The sequence below is a fragment of the Anguilla rostrata genome, chromosome 3 (assembly GCF_018555375.3).
Source record: "Anguilla rostrata isolate EN2019 chromosome 3, ASM1855537v3, whole genome shotgun sequence".
Taxonomy (NCBI): Eukaryota; Metazoa; Chordata; class Actinopteri; order Anguilliformes; family Anguillidae; genus Anguilla; species Anguilla rostrata.
Window position 1 is genome coordinate 39468229 of NC_057935.1, and position 22648 is coordinate 39490876.

A 22648-nucleotide genomic window follows, 5' to 3' on the forward strand; every position below is an offset into this window, starting at 1 on the left:
CGTTACCAAACCCGATATCATTACTCAACCGTGCCATGATACCCAACTCTATGTCATAACCCAACCCTACCACAGTACAAATATCAGACATCTGCCAGATGTACATCAGCTGGGTCTGCAATATTTTATTAACCGCCATTTTAAAAAAAGCTTTTTATAATTCGTAAATATCAGGTTGGTTAAATTCTGGTGATTATCAACTGAAACATACCAGCATAAGCAAAAACTGTTACAGTTAATTGGAGTAAACATGACTTGCTTTGAATCAGTTTCAAGTCTGGTCTGTAAATCAGGGGTACCACGTCAATATTTCTAATTTAAAAGCATTCATTTTTTTAAAAAAATTGGCTGCCACATGCAATGCCTTTAAAAAACATTTAAAAAAACAAACAAACTAAAAAACCACATTAGCCTTCACCATTATATTGATGTGCATGCATGCACAGGGCACGCATGATCTCTCGGCAGCCAAATTGAAAGGCCATAAATCCTACAAATTTCTTGAGAATAACATGTGGGTCTTCATAGGTCACACTGTAATTTTTAAAAGAACTTATGCTTGGATTTGCAGTTCTCGTTGACATGGATGCAGTGCAGTGTGCGTGATGGTGCAAAGCTATAGTCACTACTTCGGACCATAACGTCCCTCGAATCTTCCCATCAGGGAGGCAATTTCCAAGTGTGCATTAATAAATAAATCATAAACGTAAACTACGTAATTATAAAACATAATTAATAAAGTATGTCCACAATATTCAAACCGCTGGGATGATCTCACGTGCTCGGCCATGATACTCCCTCGCTTGCAGAGCTTGCGATATAGCGTGCAGCTGTATTTAAAAATGCATGCGGGAGGGACTTTTTTAACTCTCACAAAGTGCTGAACAGAGTGTGTTTTCATGAAGGACTGAAAAAAGAAGAAAGCCCAGGGCCTCAGATCTCAGACTGACGGGCGCCGGTGACGGCTGTCCGTCCGCGGAGAGGCAGGAGTCACTTCCTCTGCCCCTCCGCCGCGGGGCCAGCGCTCCTCTTGAAGGGGAAATAAGACAGCTGACCCAGGAGGCCACTGAATAATTAAGGCCCCCCCCCCAGCCGCTGCGCTCCAGAGCTGCACCGCGCGGCACGCTCTCTCTCCCCCCGAACCTCGGCGCCGCGTCCCGCGAGCCGTGCCCCGCCCCGCCCCGCCTCACTTCGTCACGGTCTCGTTAAGGAGCTCCGCGTAGTGCCTAAACGTCGGAAAAAAGGAGGTGAAAGCGGCGCTCCCTTGGGAGTTTCCGGTTCTTCTGTCAATCTGCACACTTGTCTGAGCGAATCTGGCCGCATTTAATTAAAGGCAGAGTGAAATGCAAACTCAAACACACACACTCCCACGCACACACCGCACACGCAGTCACACTTCCACACACACGTGCACATGCGTGCAGTCCTGCTCCCATGCACGCACACACCGCACACGCAGACACACTTCCACACATGCTTGCACATGCATGCAGTCACACTCCCACACACACGTGCACATGCATGCAGTCACACTCCCACACACACGTGCACATGCATGCAGTCACACTCCCACACACACATGCGGCAGTCACACTCCCACACACACACACAGCTCATGTAGTCACACCACACACGCATGCACATGCATGCAGTCACATTCCCACACACACACACACACACAGCTCATGCAGTCACACTCCACACAAGCATGCACACGCATGCTGCAGTCACACTCACACACACACGGATGCAGACACACTCCTACACATGCATGCTGCAGTCACACTCCCACACACACGTGCACACGCATGTGAAACAGAAAACTCCTACCGAAGGCATAGTCTCATTTTTCTGAGGCCAGTAGGACTCTGCCACCTGCCAAGAGAACGATTCTCAGAGTGCCAAATCCACACAGATGAACCTACTCATCACACTGCACCCACTCAACACAGTGAACCCACTCAACACACTGTATCCACTCAACACACTGAACCCACTAAACACACTGAACCCACTCAACACACAATACACAGTAAAATGTCCAGTGTTAATTCACAGAGTGGTACCAAATGTCATCTGTAAAGAGTTGAATTAACACGTCGTTGATTACATGGACTTCCTGTACCTCAACACTGTACACCACACTGAACCACTCAACACACTGCGCACCACCATGAACATTATCGAACTGTTACCATACACTTAACCACAACTGTACCCACATCCACCTTGCACACTGAAACCCACCTGCAACCCACAACTAGCCAACAGCCAACACACACACACTGAACAAAGCACCCAGAATACACAGTTCATTTACAAGCTTTAAAACACATACTGATTGAACCCCATGTAAAAGAGACAATCTCAGCAAGCACAGAAGCTTTAGCAGCTACAGGGTGTTTATCTGGTGCTATAAACGAGCGCATTCCACTGCTCACACCACACAGCACAGCTCTGCTCTGCTTTGGTGAGCAGCGTGTCCTTCATTATGTGCAGTAGTCATATTCAAACGGTTTACAACTGTTTCAGAGAACACCGAACTAATGGCACAATCAGTAGTTTTCATTTCAGGACGCTCCGATACACAGACACACACACATATGCAGACACATGCACAGAGAATAGCACTGGATCGCAAGGGTAAAGAAAATGGCAACACTTGAACCATAATAAAATCGTAAGCGTGGCATAACACCTGCCATAAGTGGTCATGACAGCATATAACAGCATGCAAAAGATGTAATTACACTGACACCTGTATATTGCAGTCACTTTGTAACAGTTATTTTGAAATCTGCTTGGTAATATCATTGGCATACATTATGACAGTGATACAACGCTTGTCATTACCGGTAATATGCAGTCATGGCTCATAATGACAGACCTTATGTCTGGGTTAGGGCAGCGTTATGTAGACTTTATGATATACAGTTCAAGTAAAGCGTTATCAAGAAACTACATTTCTATAACACAACTAGAATGCATAAATGTAATTTACTCACAGGAAAATATGCAGAGGCACAAGCTGGATAAAGTGCAGGCCTTAGAAAAAGCCCAAAAGTGAAAAAATATAAATATCAATTGTGAGGTCTGTCTAAATCCAACCAATACTGGTTGATACCTAAGTCTACTACATACTTTCTCATTAGGACTGTGAATTGGACCATAATGAGTCAGCCTGATTTATTTTTTTCCATTAAGAAAAGCGCTTCAAAACGGAACGGCTTAGCACCGCACTAAAACGACGCTTGATTGCCACGACCGCACCGAACAAGAGCGAACAGCAGGCAGGCTGTACTTTTAAAATGAAGTCATCCTTCTCGCGCCCGGGATTCAGACAGTTTCCAGTGGCACATACGGAACTCACGCAGAGCTGAAAAATGACACGTTGTTATAATTTGAGAAGACGCCTAGGACACGGGAGCTGTGAAATCTCCCCCCCCCCCCCAAGCCAAACGTGCGGCTCCTCCATCATAACGAGCGTTCGGAGGAACAGGGCTGGAAATCAAGACGCTGACACCCCAGTAATGAGGCGGGGCTGCATTATTAAATTCGGCTCGATTCGGTTGTATTTGTGTCGCACTTGTTTCAGAGATGTTGACACAAAGACGCTCCGTTACAGACGCTGTTATCCGTTCGTGCAATTTATTAATTTTTTTTGACGCCCGACGTGGGGCCGAACATGTCCAATTCCCACGTCAACCCGGAGTGTCCAATTAGCCGCGCGCTACTCGCGGCCCCGTTCGCTCGCAATCCCTACTGCCGATTCGGTTCTCCCGCGGTTCTACTCCGGAACACGCGCGGCCACCAGCTGCTTCTTTTCACACCGCGGCCCCACAGTCAGGCTCGCACAGAGTCGATTCGGAGGAAGGAATCTCACACGCGACTTTGGCGTGCAGTCCGGGACCGCCCAATCAACAGGCAGGGGTCGCTTGAGAGCGATGGAGCGTGGACCTCTAACCGACTGAACCCTCCCTTCCCCTGGGTGATGCAGTAGCCAATCGGGAGTTGCCCCATGGCCACAGTTGGCTCAGGCACAGTCTGGACACGGCTCATCCATGCATTGCAGCGTGGTTCCTTAACCGAATGAGCCACCCAGCAGTCTCTGTACAATTTTCAAGCGCTGCGTGGAGCTGTCTGAAGGCATTGTATAAAGTACGCGCAAAGCACGGCATATTAATAAAGATGTTTCATCGATGTCAATTTTAATCTGAGTACAGCTGAAGTTAGCCCTAATGCTGCACAGACTCATTGCAGCCATTTAATTACTCTAAAAACAGGCGATTGAAGAAGCAGTACTCCCCACTGCATACCAATTTTAATTAATGTATCTCACTCAAACATTCACTACAACTTTATTCATTTGGGTAGGATTTCGAGTCAAACAGCCCTCTATAACCAAATTCAGTTTTTAATTTTACACTTAGCTGGCTGAAGCTCTTTTCCACAGATTACACAGCTACTACTACACCTTAGTTACTACTATACCTTCCACAGAATCTACATTCATAGACACCTGTGTTCTAACAACAACCTCCACTGTCTACAATCAGTGACCAGTGTTTCCATTACAATGTCCACAGAGTCCACAATCATAGAGACCTTATTACTACAGCCTCCACAGTCTACACTTAAAAAGACCTGTGTCTCTAACACAAGTTCCACAGAGTCTACAACAAAACTTATTCATCAGATATCTTCGGATGACTGGCATGGTGATTTTAACTGCAGTATGAGATATGCAAAGGGATAAGATGTTCCAAAGAGACCTGTACTATAAATCTGCAGAACAGTGTAATGAACACTACCTGTTCACTTTCAACTGGAGTTTGTATGAGAGTCTCTCTGTTTTGTGTGGGGATGGGGGCTTGAGAATAAAAGAATAAAATGAAAACACTTGAAAAAGAGAAAAAAGACAGGCACGGCAGAGTTCACCCCCACTTACAGAGAGAGAGAGAGAGACAGAGAGGGGGAGGGTCGGACAGAGAGAGGGAAGGAGGGAAGGGGAGGGAGCAAAACAGTGAGAGGGAGGGAGAAAGAGGAAGAGAAACTCAGGGAGGGAGGGAGAGGGAGAGAGACAGATAGAGGGAGTGGAGAGGAAGTGGGAGAGGGAGAGAGAGGGAGCTCTTGTTTTCCCTCGCTCTGGTGAATTAGAATGCAGTTGGTGCTAAAGACCTAGGCCAGGCTGATGATTAAGTGATCTATTTTTACACAGCCTTCAGACACATTAACACACTGCTCACGCATGTGAGACTTCAGCGCTTCACTGGCACTGGCAGCGAAGCAAATGGCTCCAAGAGTCTTGATGAAGAACGCATGAAAAATAAATGAAAAGATCAGGAATTAAATGAATTAAAAATGGAAAAGTTGGGCCTCTCTCGTGCCCTGCCTGCCATGTCTTTTATCTAAGAGAGAGAGCTTAAAAGCTCCCAGCTAACCTTAGCCTGAGATCTGAAAGGATAACATGACACCTGGGAAATAACCTACAGTATTCTCACCCCGGCTCCTGCCCTACACGTCTAATGATCTTCTGAGCACATTTTCATCTCCATCATCTTTGCAAAATGCTGAAAGGACAAATTCGGACAGCCCGTCTCTGTGCTCCGATCCCTCTTTATTCTTTTCTCGTGACAGCGGACGTGACCGTCTTCCTTTACGCGCATCGTAGCTAGCTCTGCACTCATCGTTCCGCCTTGTCTAGAAAGGGTAAGACAGCCAAGTATAAATCAATAAGGCTTGGCTTTTTAGGTTCGCAGCACCTGCCATTAAGGCCTATTAAGAGCGCTTTAGCGGAGACAAGCAAAGCATTGTGGGTGACAGCGAAAGGAAACGGTCCCATCGCCTCAAACAAACAGCCGTCACCGTTCAAACGCACACGATTCCCTCTGAAGCACTTTCGCATTTTACTATTTCTCTGTAGCGCGTGCAAAGGCCAGCGTGTGTAACCGATCCTCGAATCTCGAAAGCTATTTCTAGCTCTCCCATTTAGATAAGTGGGATGCAAATACTGTCCTTCCGCCAAAGCGAACGCACTGCGGATCTCATTTCACTAACATTTAAAGTGCGATTGTGCTCTTCCCGAAACTGCGATTGCACGAGGTTAAACAGCCTTGAACACCGTGATTTTACACACAGCAGAAAAACTGAAACTGTTTTTCACATAAACCAGTGACACTCCTCAGAGATCTCATCATCTCCAAACATCACGGCCGTGGCGCAGAGGTTCAGCATCCTGTCAGAGAAGTGCTAGAATGTCCCGGAACAGCTTAACACAGCAGGATGAGAAATCTGATTCGGGCACTTTTGGGGAAACCGTGTGATAATGAAAGCTATTCTCTTCACGGAGGGTTAAATGAAAACTCTCCTCTTGACTCTCGAGCAGACATGAAAGGCCTGTTACAACCCCAGCCTGGGCGCCAAACATTTTGCCCATTAGCTTAGCCAATGTCCTTATGCAAATGAAGCATCCTATTTTTACTGGAATAAATGAGGTACTTTTCTCAAGAGTCTGACATTCCAACCATTAATCCCAACGCTGGCCTTAAAGGGGAATTCCACAGCAAAACAACATTTAGCGCATTTAACAGATCGAGGCGTAACTGATTAATTCTCTCTGTGTGGCTGGCCAAAGCAACTTCTGTACAGAGATATCGGCAGCAAAAGGTGCAAATCATAATGATCAACACCTTCACCTTTCCTCCTTTTTGAAGAACTGCAATGGGAAATTTGAATTTGGAGATACAGGCAAAGGGGGCGCTAACCAAACTTATCAACGCACAAACATCAGAGAGAGATTTGGGGCAGCCACTGTTCCAACTGTAAGCAGTATTAGCTGGTGTGCTAATTAGCGCAGTGGACTTGCTTGCTCTTCTGTGCTCTCTGTGGCCCTGTGGATGAGGACCCACTGTCCTTGGATGAGGTGGGGAATGTGGACGATATCCATAGTATGGATACAGGGGCACATTAGCAGGGTAGACCAGAGACTGCAGTGAAATCACCGATCACTGAAAAATGTCAGCCAAACCCAACACTAGACACATCGGCAATACTAAAAAAACTAAAATGTGCTACTGTCGACCTATTACTGCCAGTAAATATTTATTACTGGCAGTAATATGTTATATTTAAAGTGCATTTTTGTGTCTTTTTCAATGGGTTAACTGTATAAATAAATCTAGCTGAAGTCATGTACTATTATCAATTACATTTGATAAATACTTAAGAATCTCACCCAGAGACTGTAAGCATACATGCAAGAAACCTTTTGTTCTATAAAGGCCAGCACAGTCCTACAATTTCAGCAAATTAAATTTCCGTTTGTACATAACCACTTGTGCCTACAATGAACATTGGCCTATTAAGCTACAGGCTTTGGTGTGAAAGCATCAGATGCACATATTTTTAAAAAGAACAGACTGTACAAACTGTTTACTGAGAACATTAAGTCCATGCCGGCGGTAAAATCAAATGCAAATTGAAGTAACTGACCCGAACCTTGCAGACAGCTTAACTTCAGGTAAAGTGACTAAACCCCTACGGTACATTGAAAACATTTTTCTTTCAACTGGCAGTAGAACAGGCAAATTGATTTCTCAAGCCCACATAGGCTAACCTTATGCCTTTATTCCACTTAGAAAAGAAACGAAAAACAGCAATGAATGAACAAGAAACAAATGACAGTATCTTTATCAGATAATTTATTGATCATAATTTATTAATTTGCTCCACTGCAGCTGCACTTTCTTTTTATTAAAACTTTAGCAGAAAAATAAACTGAACACAAAACCTTAATTTTTCTTTCTTTAGAGACTAGCTTGCTAGCGAGCAATGTTACCCTCTCTCCAGCCAAATAGTAACACCCAGCCCCTCCGTTTATATTCAGTAGGACTGGCAACCTGTGACTGGCGTTGTCTGACGCCCGTCCATGATCTGTAACTGCCCACCCATTGTAGTCTGTGGTAAAGGAGATACCTTAAGCTGGCGCTGTAGTTTGGGGCTATACCTCTGCATGTGCTACAGGTAGAGAGCTGACGGAGAGCTCATTTTAATCAGAAGAACCATGAACAAGAACCATGTGAGAAAACAAAGTGCTCAAAGGCAAACGGGTATGAGAAAAACAGACCAAGTACCCAATGTGGCTGAGGCTCCAAGGCTATGCATAATTGACCGCAGCTCTGCCCACGGAATGGAGGCTTCACTGCGCTCGGTTAGCGCCGCTCCGTCGCACGCTAGCGTCTCCTCTGGTCGGCGCTTAGCGCCCGCAGTGCGCCTGTGCCAGCTACGCGGGGCTCTGGCGCACTTCCTGCAGCAGCTGGGCCGGCAGACATTGCCCAGTGAGCAAGAGGCAGTCATCTGGCTGTGCATACTCTAGCGCGCACCCCCTCCCGAATTAACAGAGCGCACTGCGCACGGGCTCGGACAGCATGACAATACGGAGTAGCTTTCAGGCTTTTGTTAGCGATTAGCACGGAAGCGAGCCCAGGCCATGCCCAGAGAGGCGAGCGGCGAGCTGCCGTGCGGCGGTGGCCGGCTCCACCCACCTGCAGAATGCGCTGGATGATGGCGGGCAGGGCGATGAAGCTCGTCATGCTGTTGAGGACCTGCATGGTCAGCTCCTTCAGGGCTGGGGGGAGAAGAGGACACGAGAGAGATGCACGTGGCTACCGTCACCATGGGGAGTCACACAACAGGACATGTAGGCCCTGTGGGAGCGGAGGATGTAGCTTAGAGGAAGCGCAACTGGTTAAAAAAAACCTAGGGGAATTTCACCTCCGGGTGTTTAATTAACCAGTTCGCTTCAGTAGGGAAACCCCAGCAACGCTCTGAGGACGAAGAGCAAGGTTCCGCCTGCAGGGCTGCGATGGGGTCGGCCACATTCACGCTCTCATGTCACCACCCGCCATGGACCTGAGCCTCTACGCCACAGACGTGAGGGACTAAGGGACTGACCTTCTGACGTGTGGCGCCAGGTTGGCCCCTTCAGGAGCTTCTGTGGTGACATCATCGCCTCAAGAAGAGGAAACCAGAGGGCCTGTAGGGGATTTCATACAGCTGATCAGTAAAATGAATAAAACTGCTGCACACACAGAAACACACACACAAACATAAACAAAAAGCATGATAAATATTGCCAGGGTGTTGAATCATGAAATATTCATGCCAAATTTTGAATGAATATTGAATAAATGAGATTGCATTTAAATAAATACTTAAACACATCATTGGGATGGCAGGTATGCCATCCTCCAAGTTATGGCTTCGTGGGGCGGCATGCCCCATGTATGTACCTATACAGCACCAAGAGTTTGGCACTTTTCAGGGTGTCCTACAGAAATAATCACATTGACCATAGACTCCTCAGCCCTTAAGAACATCAACTTCTGTATCTTCTGATCTCTGTGTATGCATAAAATTCAGACACAACTTCACATGCCCACAAAATAAAGCCTCAAACTAGGGTCATTTTGCGTCTTTTTCCTGAGTTTCAACGGCCACATTCTCTTCAGATGGTTGAAAAAACACAGGGCCAAGTTACATACAATAATTTAGGACACATTGGGTAGCATTGCTTTATAATAGAGTGGCTTTTAATTTGAGTGAGCAAAGATAGGCAATATTGTTTGTTGCAACTTGGCCTCTTTTTGATATCAGTACTTTTAACGGCAGGCCTAGATTTGTAAAGTTTGAATTAATGGCTTATAGACAGTGCTTTGTATGTGTGAGTATAGTAACTTGCCATTTTTGTACCTTTAACACGTTTTTCTTGAGATTCAAACCAGAACTCTGCTCAGTGAAAGCAAAAGCCCTCTCACCCATAAGACATTTACAAAACATTCATTTCAGACACATTGTACTGCATTACAGTCAGGTCTGAGGCTGTGACAACATTGGGGTCATGAGGGCACCATATGCCTCCAAACGGTGCCCCCTGCAGGCTGTGAAAATTAAACAACTGTGACTTATGCTGTTCTCCTCAACCAGGTTTCACACAGCTCAGCAGGTATACACACCTCTCTCTGCTGCTGGTTGAGGCTATGAGAGCTCCTGTGACACAGAGAGATGATGTCACCCAGCGCCGCCTCCACCCTCTGCAGTGGAACCTGCTCCTCCTCCTCCTCCTCCTCCTCTGTGTTAGCTGAAGGAAGCACACGACACACAGGCATAACTAATACATGACTGATACATGTTACACACAGGCAAACTAATACATCACTGATACATATGACACAAAGGCATAACTAACACATCACTAACAGAACATGTTATGAACAGATATAACTAGCATAAAACATGGGCTACACACAGATATACTGTAAGTAACACATCGCTGACATGACTTACATACAAAAATAACTAACACACGGGGGGTTAAAACACGGGGGATTCAATCAGATGTGCTTCGGCCATTTCTGGGCATTTGAAGAGCTGAGAAATAATTCTCCATTCCTCTCTAGTGACTTCTACAGAATTCTTTTTTGCATTGATTTTGCATTGTATTGTGCATACAAGCACAAACACAGACTCACAAACACATGAAAGCAGACAGACACACAGGCTGAAGAAAAAAATGTTTATTTTCATACTTTGACTCTCTTGGGTGAGGATGACGAGTTTGTCCTTCAGCGTCTAAAAATGTGGAGAGATATCCAAGTTCAGAGTGAAGGAAGTCACGGAGAAACAGCTGCGTTCAGGCAAAACACTTCCACCACGCCCATCCCTCGAGCATCCAACAACACTCTTACCTCACCCACCAGCTCACAAGCATAGCTCCCAGACCAGCACTTTTCACACTGTAGCCTGCCACCAGGCCAGAGCAATCGCACACAGCATTACATTACATTACATTACAGGCATTTAGCAGACGCTCTTATCCAGAGCGACTTACACAACTTTTTTACATAGCATTTTACATCGTATCCACTTATACAGCTGGATATATACTGAAGCAATTTCGGTTAAGTACCTTGCTCAAGGGTACAACAGCAGTGTCCTACCCGGGAATCTAACCTACGACCTTTCGGTTACAAGTCCAGTTCCTTACCCACCGTGCTACACTCCGTCCTACAGCACTGTGATGTCACAGGCAAAATGCCAATCCAGAATAACAGAACACAGACCAGTGATCTCACTGCAGCCCACACCCAGTCCAGGGCAATGACCTCACCTGCAGCAGAACTTGGAAAGCTCCATGGACGTCTCCCTTCTTCTCCAGCAGGTAGGCCGTGGCCTCATGGAGGCTGTACTGCTCTGTGATCTGTGGTTCATATTGACAGGGGGAGTTGTGGCAATGTTCCCTTTTGGTAAGGGTATATTGTGGAAAACATGCAAAGTCTAGCACTGATATTTTTAGTATCTGGCCACAGTTAGATGCATTGCAGTAGCTGACAAAAATCAAGGTCAAAAAAGCCTTGTGGACTCCAGACTGCAAGTTTCGATTTCTCTTTGACTTAATGCGTCTCCAATGACTGGAGTGGGTGTGCAATTCTGTGTTTGATTTTTCTGTGGGCAAAAAGGATAGGATCATAATGCATGCGAGGATATCCCTGCTGGTATATTTTGCGGTTAAATTGTTAATAACAACACACCAACAGTAATGCATCCGCAGACTTTCCATGAAACAGTGGTCGATAAAATTCATTAAGCCATTTTTAAAAGTGTGTGTGTGTGTGTGTATGTGTGAGTGTGTGTGTGAGTGTGAATGACAGAGAAAATCTGACTCTGGAGTGAGGAGGGCATGAAGTCATGCTTAAGGCCAGACTGATTCCTCAGAATAAATATTAAAGTAGTGATGCCATCTGCTCAAAATATTGATTTTTTTCCCTTTCTCATAAATCCCTAACATACTTCAAAATTCAGGGAAAAACACCTTAGCTTGTTCTGAACTGCTTTGATTGACAGGCAGCTACACAGTGCAAGTAAACCTCGCTCCCTCCCACCCTCCCTGAGATGCAGACAGGGGTATTAATAAAAGTGGAAACTTTCCGGGTGCACAAAGCACAGGCTTTACCCAAGGTAACGGAGATCAGCCTGCAGAAGAGGGCAGTCCTACCTGGATGGTCTCTTCAAGTCTGTAGTCCTGAGAGACCTTCAGGAAGTCGACGACCTGGCGGGGGCTGAAGCGGCACAGCAGTCCCACGTGGAGCTCATGGAGGTCGGGGCTGAGTCTCAGGACGGCCTGGGGATTAGGGCCTTCCCTGTAGGAGAGAGGCCCATGATCTCAGCCTCACTGAACACAATATGCTGACAGTAGTGACAAAACTGCTAAGGTACAGAAAGAAACTTTTCTCCCATTCGTCAAATGAGGTCTACTCAAACCGCCCTGGACCAGACAGAAGAAGCATGTTCCTCACGAGCACACCGGTGTCATCTGAAAAGGTGAGTTTTGAGATGACTGCAGAAGATGGTCATGAACCTGCCTTCATTGACTGATTGGGGAAGGTTGTTCCTCCCACTGTAGGATGACTGTAGGATGAAGCAATAAAGAGCCACGGATGAGGGGCTGCTGGGAGCCCAAAGGGACGGGACAGCCGGGCAGGGTGAGGACACCGCAGTCTAAAGATTGGAAGGGGCAGTACCACTTGCAGCTTGGTGTGCCAGGGCCATGATTTGAATTTAATGCAGGTAGCCATCAGAAGCCAAGGCCGTTCATAAGCGGTGCAACATGTGGGAATTTTAGCAGGTTGAAGATGAGGTGAGTGGCAGCGTTCTGGACCAATCGCAGTAGCTGTTTGGCATAGGCCTGAAAACCAGCCAGCCAGGCTTTACAGTAGTCCAGAGTAGAGATAAAAGTAACCTCTTGAGTGAGAGAATTCACACAGGCCAAATGTCTTATATTATATTATGTTTTATATGACTCTTCTCTGTCAGTATTACAAGACATTTAAACAGATCCTGACCAAGAACATGTTCAATATCCACATCCCAACTACACAGACAGGAAGAAACAAAAGAGAGAGGGGAGGGAGAGGGACAGAGAAAGATTTCCACCGCAGGCTGTGTGCTTAGTTTAATCACATTAATAGCATGTTATTAAACCTCCAGCAGAGAGGAGAGAGGGAAAGCCAATTTTCAAATTTATTTTTTGTTCCTTTTTGAGGAATTCAGGAAGCAAACAGAATTTCTAAGAAATGAGGAGAGCTTCAAAGTATTTGATTTGTTTTGCATAAAACACTTTCATATCTGCCATTCTCATTCTCTTTCTCTCTCTCTCTCACACACACACACACACACACACACACACACACAAGTGTATGCAGGCATATGTGAAATGGAAGTTGGGCGCACTGCAGGTCTGAGTCTCGAGTGCAGAGGCTGTTGAAAGTGAAATATTAAAACACACTCTTCCATTCCCTTGAGTTTCATTTCACAGCCAAAGCCCCCCCCCCACCCCTTCTTCAGTCCGGGCCAAACTAGGTTAATAACAGGCCATCCCTGCATACCTACAAACACTGGATTCTGTGCAGAAACACACACAGAGCCTCAAAAAAAACCATTGGAGAAATGGAACCCTACTTTTTCCTGACAAATTAAAATGAGATTTAAATGTATTAAAAAACTTCGCAATCCTGCTGATAAGCCTGAAATAAAATGTTCAAACAGGATTGAAACATGTCCTCATAAGCTCTTCCACTGGTTGCAACTGCAGGTATGAATCTCAGCAGGAAAGCCTCTGGTGTCTCCATAAATATTCAAAAAAGAGGAGTGAAGGCTGAAGGCTATTTCTGCAAGGGGTATGTTCGGAGGGTCATATCTGGTACTGGGGTTCATGCCTTTCCCTGGTCTTAAGTACTTAATCGACTCATTTGATTACATAAACTGACATTTTAGCTTGGAACTAAGGGTGAACTACTCCATTGTTACTGTTAACTTTTGTTAACTTTAAGCCAATGAGCGCAAATATAGCACAGCCTCACACAGACACCTGTAGAGATGGAGCAATTCTGTGTAGCCCCACATAAAGAGCGGCAGAGATGGGAGCTTTCTGTGCAGCCCCACACAGACTGAGGGCAGTATACAGGGAAGCTTCATTGCCTAACTTCGCACTAGGTAGCTGACACTTTTGAATGCCTTTTTCACAGAGGTACTGTTGGCCGGTTGAGACGTTGATTGTTTAACCTGGTTATTTACAGCAGAATTTGCAACGGCGTTGCATTCCCCAACTGCCAATTAGCAAGTTAGCTTTAGCGGCAGAAATGCTACGAGACTGAGAGGGACAGGGGTGTCCTCATGCGACAGGACGAAAAATAGGCAGACTGCTGAGACACCTGCCGCATGCGGGACCGCGACCGCGTGCATCCAAGTGCGTTGTGATGTCAGCGTCACCAAGGGATACGCTGACCCAAAAGCCCCAGAAGCTCAGAGGCTCTCACAATATAATAAATATAACACTACCCGACTAGAAACCTTCGCATTCAAATCAGGCTACACATTATGTCTGTTTGCTGCATATAAAAGGGCACAGCACTGGAAATAAATGTGTATGGTAAGACATAAAAATTTAATAATAATAGAAGGTGAAAAAAAATGAACCCAAATTAAATTAATTTAATTAAATTCAGCACAGAGAATCACACAAGTGCATGTGTCCATTCTACCCGCTATGTATAGAATAAGGACAACACTCTGACAGCGCACTCTCCCTTGACAAACACACAGATCTTTGCCATCTCAAAAAAAAGAAAAACAGTCTCCAATTGTCTAAGAGCTGTAAACACAAACGATGAACAAAAGTTTTCAAATGTGACACCACTGTGCAAAAGGACAGGTTTTCCTGTGACACCTTTGTAGATGTTAACTATGTAATGTGTGCCAGCATTCCAGGCATTGTCTATGCCCATTAAACAGGCAAAGTGAAGAGACAGCAACTTGGATTGATCATATTTGTGTTCACATTTTATGCATGGATTACTGCATACGTACCTCCCATCATATTTACACATGCAGGTATGGAATAGTGCCTGATTAAATAATTCATACTAGTTAGATTTGCATGATGAGTTTTGGTGTACAGCACTGCCCACATTTCAAGCTTTAAATCTATGCTGAAAATAGTAACGGAACTGCTGTAAGAGATAATTTGGTTTTACAGTATGCCTCAATATACATATAAAACAGAAATCTCGAGCAAAATCTCTGACGTTCTGATGGGTATTCTATTGTTGCGTAATATACGAACACAGGGCTTATCTGTTCTAGACTGTTTAAGACAATATGGAGTCTGTATTTACATATACAATACCCAGCAAAGCTCAAATGCATTTCTCCCTCTGCAGCTCTCTTTCTTGAATAATGATGCATAGGCTTTTACATGAATTCATAAATCAATAATAATGGCACACGATTATTCTCCATAGCTAGCGATCTGCAGTCGGAGTGGGGATTAGCTCATGATGACTGATCAAGCCATGATTGTAGAGGTACGGGCCAGTGCTGTGCTGCTATGTAGCAGTAATGCATCAGTAATAGTCTATCATGATATTTCACTGTGAGACAGGCCTGGAGAAGACAATCATAGATCAGTTATGCCTAATCTAGGCATAACTAATCTATGATTATAAGTGACAGTGACACATCATCTGGAGAGATCTCTGAGGACTGTTTCTGTGCTCCATCAGTTGATATGACAACCACCACAGTCTTGCAAGGGGAAACTGCGGACTGTCAAAGACCTACAGGGATTCACAGGGAGGAATGGCATGGTGCCGTGGGGGTAGAGTTAAAAGGACTCCCTGTGAGATCTCTGTACCATCTCTGTAAGATCTGTGAGATCTCTAAACCACCCTGTAAGATCTCTGTGAGATCTCTAAACCACCCCTGTAAGATCTCTGTGAGATCTCTGAACCATCTCTGTAAGATCTCTGTGAGATCTCTTAACCACCCCTGTAAGATCTCTGTGAGATCTCTGTACCATCTCTGTAAGATCTCTGTGAGATCTCTAAACCACCCCTGTAAGATTTCTGTGAGATCTCTGAACCATCTCTGTAAGATCTCTGTGAGATCTCTGTGAGATCTCTAAACCACCTCTGTAAGATCTCTGAACCGTTTCTGTAAGGTTTCGGTGAGATTTATGAACAGCCTGTGAGATCTTTGTGAGATCTCTAAACCATCTCTGTAAAATCTCTCCAATATCTCTTAGTCATCTCAGCAAAATCGCCGTGTCATCTTTAAACCATCTGTGAAAGTTCTCTGGCTAACCTCCGTGCCGTCTCAGCATCACCTCTGTTCAAATTCTGGGCTCTCTGCCCCATCTCCGTTTCATTCCAGAAATAGAATTTATGTCCCCGAGTTATAAAAGCAGGCTTTCCTACAAACCCAGCAACATCCTTTCCCCTAGAAGCTTTAGAAGGATGCTGCATTATTATGCAAAATACATGAAATTCAAAAAGGCAAAAAGGCTGAGATGTGAGATACTAAATAACAATGGAAGACAGAGAGGGGGACAGTAATAGGGGAAGGACTATTCAGATAAATGCAGGGAATTGGTAGTAAATTTGTATGATGCACATTTTGTTTTCTTTTCCTCGGGACGCAGAACAATTTCAGAGACTGCAGAACGATTTTAATACTCACATCAATTCTTTCAATCCAAACAAGAAAATAGTTATCAAAAACCGGGAGAGATCAAAGACAAGCTAAGCAAATCTTCCCCAATCCACATTTAACTGCTATTTTATGACAGGTCCTGTCACTCAGTAAGAACACCCCCTACAGACCCTTCAGACTGCCCCCCATACGTTATTCAACTGTGCATCTGAACCAGGCTAGGGGTGAAAACTGTTGGGAGTGCCCACAGATCCTCTCAACCCTCCACCTCTCCTTGGCCATAATTACACACATTTAAAAAGATTAACCGTATGTGAATGGCTGAAATGTCACATGTACATCTGCCTGTCAGTCAGTGACAGAACTCTAGGCCCACCTACAGCTTACTCAGAGTTTGCAGACCTATTTTGCATAAAACACCAACTTTGTAACAGGCAAGGGTTAGACAGCTCTTTTCAGATTAGTAGGTTTCTGCTATAATTCATACCTTGGGTCTAGTAGACACTTTATAAACTGGAACACCAAGGAATCATCCTGAAAATATAAAGAACAGAAGAGTGTTACATTGCTCTATATAAGACAAGACACAATATTCTATTATTTACTATAATATACTACAAACAACACAATACACAATACTATGTACTGCACACTGTTGTAGGAGCCCAAGCTCAGTATACGTCATAGTCAGCCATCAGTACCTGAGTCTAGCACTGTCAAATTAACAGATGGCATTAAACTTGGGATGAAAAATTGGGTAAAAAACATCTACAGAGCACCTACAAAACTATTTTACACAGCACTAATAAAATGAAGGAGGAAAATATAAACCTTAGCAAAACTACAATCTTTTTTTAGCATTTTTAGCATACCAAATCTGCACCTGATTGTTGAAATATTTCTTGTGCCCTAAAACTGACTCAATTACTGTAACAGAGTTTTAGACTCACTATTATTATTATTTACTTTTTTTTGCAAAATTTACACCCAGAAATAGATCTGTTTCCCATGTTATTGTTGCACACATTTTCAGTCAGGGACATTCAGTCTGGAATTGGTCTTTTAAATGCACAATAGGCCAGACTATGAACTAGTACGGAAGCATCGCTGTAATTAACTGTCATTAACATTCACAGATTTATCATCTTAAAACATCAAAGAGCAGAAAATGATACACATCTGTGCTGCTGCTGGGTTACCTATGCCTGACAGACTCTACCAAGGCGATTTGATTTGATTTGATTTGAATTGATTTATTTGCACTCATCATATAAAAATTACAAAATAGAACAAATACACTTATTATAAAACAATACAAAGAGGACTATTGTAAAAAGTGAGATGTTAAAATGAGAAACAATTTGTAAAGTATTTAGTGCAAGGATTACCCATTAAGCCAGCAATAGCTGGCTCATTTTCAATGGGGTCCTAGACTGGACTATTGATACAACTAAATATACAACAAATATACAAATCTGGATCTCTACATTTAAAAATGTCTACAGTACAAAGACACAAGCGCACGCGCACACACACACAGAGCATCAACAACAACAGTCAACAAGGATCACTGGGCAAGGAGAAAGCGCTTTAAACGATATTTAAATACATTCAGAGAACTGGCCATTTTGATTGTGTCAGGAAGAGCATTCCAATCTCGGATTCCAGTAAAATAAAATGTGGCTAATGCGATGCCTTTAATCTTGGGATCAGCATAACTGAATTAGACTATGCCTAGTGAAGTAACTGTGAACGGAAAGGCGAAGGCCCTGCGGACCGGTTTCCTGCTGTAAGGCTGTGATGAGTGTGCACAGACCGCAGCGGAGGGAGCGGGCCCGCAAACGCGGGGGGAGGGGGCGAAGAGCTAATGTGTGCAAGTCTGAACATGCGAGTGTGAAAGTAAATGCAATTATGCATGGTAAAAAATGCAAGCACATTTACCTCCGCCTTTCAGTATAAGAATGTGCATGTCTGCCCCCGCAAAAAAACATGCATGCAACTGCATGCAAACGCAAACACATACCCATAAAATTGTATAAGAATATGGATGGAATGTATGTGTGTGTGTGTGTGTGTGTGTGTGTGTGTGTGTGGCAATGTGGAAAGAGAGAAAAGCAAAAATTGAAAAAAATTTAATAAAATTTAGCCCAAGAAAAGAAAAATCTTCAGCCCGTCCTTCAGACCAGCCAATGTTGAAAGACTTTGGAATTACTTTAAATTCTTTCTTTTCGGCTTGGTGGAGGTACGGTACTGTCTTTGAAGGTGCAGCTTAGCCAACTGATGAATGCGTATTCTTCACCACTGAAGAATGGAAACGCAAACCCTTTCATATCTGTTCAGCTTATGAACACTTGAAATGCTGCATCAGTTCTTACTGGCAGATGTGATCTTGGGGTGACAGAAAAGTTTATCGCATGCTCAAGTATGACCTTTCACTTTTCAGGGATCGTGACAATATCATTTTTCAGATGATCAGCGGTATTGAAACCCACGTTAATATAAATGACTATACCTACTATTTTAAATCCAGTAAGTCAATTTGTATATTTTTACAAAGATAAGGAGCATTGCCAGTTTGAAGTATATTTCACATTAGATCCCCCCCCCCCGCCCAAAGAAACAGGCATTTAAACTAATTCTCGACTGAATGTCTGAAGACTAACTGGGCTTTTCAATTAGCGTCTATCTGACAATGTAGTAACGATTATGCAAAATCCAATTATGCACTGGGCAGCAGAAACCTCATAATCCTTCAAAAGATCGTTATTCTGCTGTCCCAGCTTTTTCGCCCTCACTTCTTCCCTGGCAGTGAAGCTCTTTTCCAAGGTATCGTACGCTTAATACCTCTTACCATATGTTCAGTAACAACACTGCGTCTGTGATTCATATTTCAAATCAAATACAAATTACATCACTTGCAATAACCTTTTCATATAGGAAATGGCGGTGTCAACTATCATTTCTGCAGACAACTACATTTTCTGACTTATAACCCTAGAGACAGAGGCAGTGGGGTTAGTGAGTGACCAGTTAATAGAATACTTTATGGACCAGGAAATGTCAATTATACAGTCAGAAACGAGTATGACTGCCATAAAATTTAGTTTAAAAAGCCATTCTATAAAATGGCATAATCAGTCATTTCCAGGTAATTACGTATCATCAACATTCCTTTTATTTCTAAAATATTAAAAAGAAAAATTGATAAATACTAGGTCTATGTACTTCCAAAGTTCTGTATGTGGAACCTCTACATTTTACCTCTGCTGTTCAAATGTAGCTCAGGATAAGAATGACACGTGCACATTTTTATCATTTAATTTAACTGCATTTAGGATGTGGTGTGACATAAGAGAATGCTATGTCAGTCAATAGAGACACAGTCAAGGCAGGCTCCGCCTACACTCCTACAGGAAGCCCACCCCCACTCCCCCACAGAGAGAAATGTAATTTGGGTGGGACTTCACATAGAGAGATGTAATTAGGTGGTGAGGGAACTGGGTCACAGGGAGCTCATTTTCCCCTCAAGGACAGGAAGTGACTGAGACTGATATGCTTGCAGTACCTTGGATCCATGCAATCCGTTTTAAACAACCCACAGCAAGAAGATCCGTTGTCAAGGTAACCAAGGAAAATAATGTGTGATTCCACATGACAGACCACACAAGCAGCTATCAGAGCATGCCTGGCACCTGAATATATCTAAGTGGTCCATTCCCGTTTTAACCCTTTAAGGTGTAAGACCACAAAAAATACACGATTACAATGTTAACCTAACATTCTAAAGCTGATGTAACAATCACTCTTGAGCGTTCTAGAACGCTGACTTAAATTTTATTTTAAACGTTCCGAAAAGCCGTATTCTTCAAAGGGTTAACGACCTACGGCGTTTCACATTCTGAAGCTGCTGATTTGATTGACGCAGCTTTGAAGGGTGTGAGAGAGCAGGCGTTTTACCTCCAGCTTGTCAACGATAGGGCGCACCTCCTCAGAGAAGTGCACAGAGACCAGGTCTGCTGCTTTGGCAGGGTCAATGGCCACCAGCTCCTGCGGGAGACCAAAACTTGCCGTGTCAGACACAATGGGCAACAGTGCCTACAGATTCACTAATGAACGCAGGAGGATTTCTGACTACCGAATGCAAAAAGAAAACAAAATAGCCGCCAGCTGCGTGCGCCTCCATTGTGTGGGTGTTAGCCGCCATCGCACCTGCATGTGCTCCAGAGCTTCCTCCCAGACGGACCGCTTCTCCTCTGGCCCGTAGCCCGGGATGGACAGGATGTTGTGGACGTAGTTGAATATCTCCTCCTAGTGCACCGCGGAGACACGCGCAAGCCAGTCAGCACAGGCGCACACACCGCAGAGCCACGGCCGCACCGCACCGCACAGGCTGTTCGTCTCCAGAGCGACGTAATCTTGATTTGATTAGCTCCGCACAAAGAATGGCGAAACATTAACGGACAGAGCTTTATGAATGCCGTAAAACGCCACTCCGGGGTCCACTTCACGAACAATGAGGAACGATAATGAGCAGCGACACCAGCCTGACTGCACCAGAGAGGCTTAAGAACAAACTTTCGTGCGTATTTTAACACCCAAAACTTGCGGTGAATCAATACCATTACTCTCAAAACCGAAGCTCACCCTTCTCTCACTTTTTTATGTTTTTATGATTCTCCAGTATCCCAAATAGTGAGGAAGACCTGGGGAAGACAGAAACGGTTCTACGGAACCAACCACAGATATCCTGAGCCCACCTTTCTGAGTGGATCCTTCAGGTAGCAGGGGATGATTTTGTCATACAGGTGTTTCTTCTCATACATGAACTCACAGATCTGGTAGCTGAGACAGGAAAGAGACAGAGATGAGGCAGAAAAAGCAGTGAGACATAATTACAATTAAATAATATAATATGCAACAATAGATAAATACATAATATATAATTCAAAAGAGGGTATTCTTCTTCAGTCATTGATCAAATCAGATTACTAAGGTCCCCTTGTCAGTGAAATATCAGCGCACTTCAGGTAATTCAGACTTGTCTATTTTGGTTACTGGAAAGATGAGCCTGAGACAACCTGAGACAGCAACAGGAAGCGACAGGACAGACCGACTGTCGTACGCAACACTGGGGACCAGCAGACTGGACACGTGGCTGACACAAGAGCTTTTCTCTCAATGCCAGCTTCACCTTGAAAAATCAAGATTCCCTCAGGCTGGCCTTCCAGCAGGCCACCAACACGCTTAATTACACAAACTGATCAAATGAACCACTTCTCCAATCTAAGCGAAAGAGGCGCATGGGTATTAGCAGTGTGCTGCTCTGGTTTGCACTAAAACTCTTTATTAAAAGATATGGGTTGACAGAAATGCCTACTAAAGCTCAATGCTAACAGAGAAATGACATAACACAGAGAAATGACACAGGTCTGATTGTTAAATTCATGGAAAAGCAATAAACGAGGCATGCATGCTGGCTGACCAGCTGCAACTGCAGGGGATAATACTGAAAAATGCATGATGATGTGAGATACATATGAATATGAATGAGTGTTTATATTTGACCTGTGTGTGTGTGTTTGTGTGCATGCATGTGTGCTTGCGTGTGTGTGTATGTGCTTGTGTGTGTGAGTGTGAGTGTGTATGTGTTTGTGTGTGTGTGCGCTTGTGTGTGCGTGTTTGTGTGTGTGAACACTTGTGTGTTTGTGTGTGTGCGCTCCTGTGTGTGCACACATATTCATGTATATATAGGCCTATATTAAATTATTTACAAAAAAAATTCAGCAACTCACAACTCGGCCTTCTCAGCCAGGTGGAGGAGTCGGCTCTCATCAAATTGGACAATGCCCCCCACCTGAAGAAGTTCCAGCAACACCTGGGAACCAGACACATTTCCCATTGTGTGTGCGCGAAATCAAAATCAGGACCTCACCACAGGCTTCTCATAATGGGGTGACCGTTTTTCATTACTTCTTGAAATGTCAGAAAAGAAAACAGGCTGGGACCTGCAGGAAAGGTTTACCTGTTGCCTCTCTGTGTGTCTGGAGTCATCATCTGGGCTACAGAGGAACTCCAGGACCTGGAAAACAAAGAGAAAGAGAAA

The 22648-nt window shown here is 44.2% G+C and overlaps 1 protein-coding gene across 2 annotated transcripts in view; it reads right to left on the minus strand.

Moving 5' to 3' along the window:
* vps8 (VPS8 subunit of CORVET complex) overlaps positions 1 to 22648 on the minus strand; it is a 101157-nt gene that overhangs the window by 31593 nt on the left and 46916 nt on the right. For both annotated transcript variants that reach the window (XM_064327533.1, XM_064327532.1), the window contains exons 29-40: positions 22568 to 22624; positions 22338 to 22420; positions 21303 to 21387; positions 20755 to 20853; positions 20503 to 20592; positions 17033 to 17079; positions 12053 to 12197; positions 11168 to 11257; positions 10587 to 10629; positions 10014 to 10138; positions 8953 to 9034; positions 8544 to 8626 (exon numbers count right to left, since the gene is read on the minus strand). In XM_064327533.1, coding sequence (XP_064183603.1) covers positions 8544 to 8626; positions 8953 to 9034; positions 10014 to 10138; positions 10587 to 10629; positions 11168 to 11257; positions 12053 to 12197; positions 17033 to 17079; positions 20503 to 20592; positions 20755 to 20853; positions 21303 to 21387; positions 22338 to 22420; positions 22568 to 22624 — 1029 coding nt within the window. The remainder of the gene's footprint in view (positions 1 to 8543; positions 8627 to 8952; positions 9035 to 10013; positions 10139 to 10586; positions 10630 to 11167; positions 11258 to 12052; positions 12198 to 17032; positions 17080 to 20502; positions 20593 to 20754; positions 20854 to 21302; positions 21388 to 22337; positions 22421 to 22567; positions 22625 to 22648) is intronic.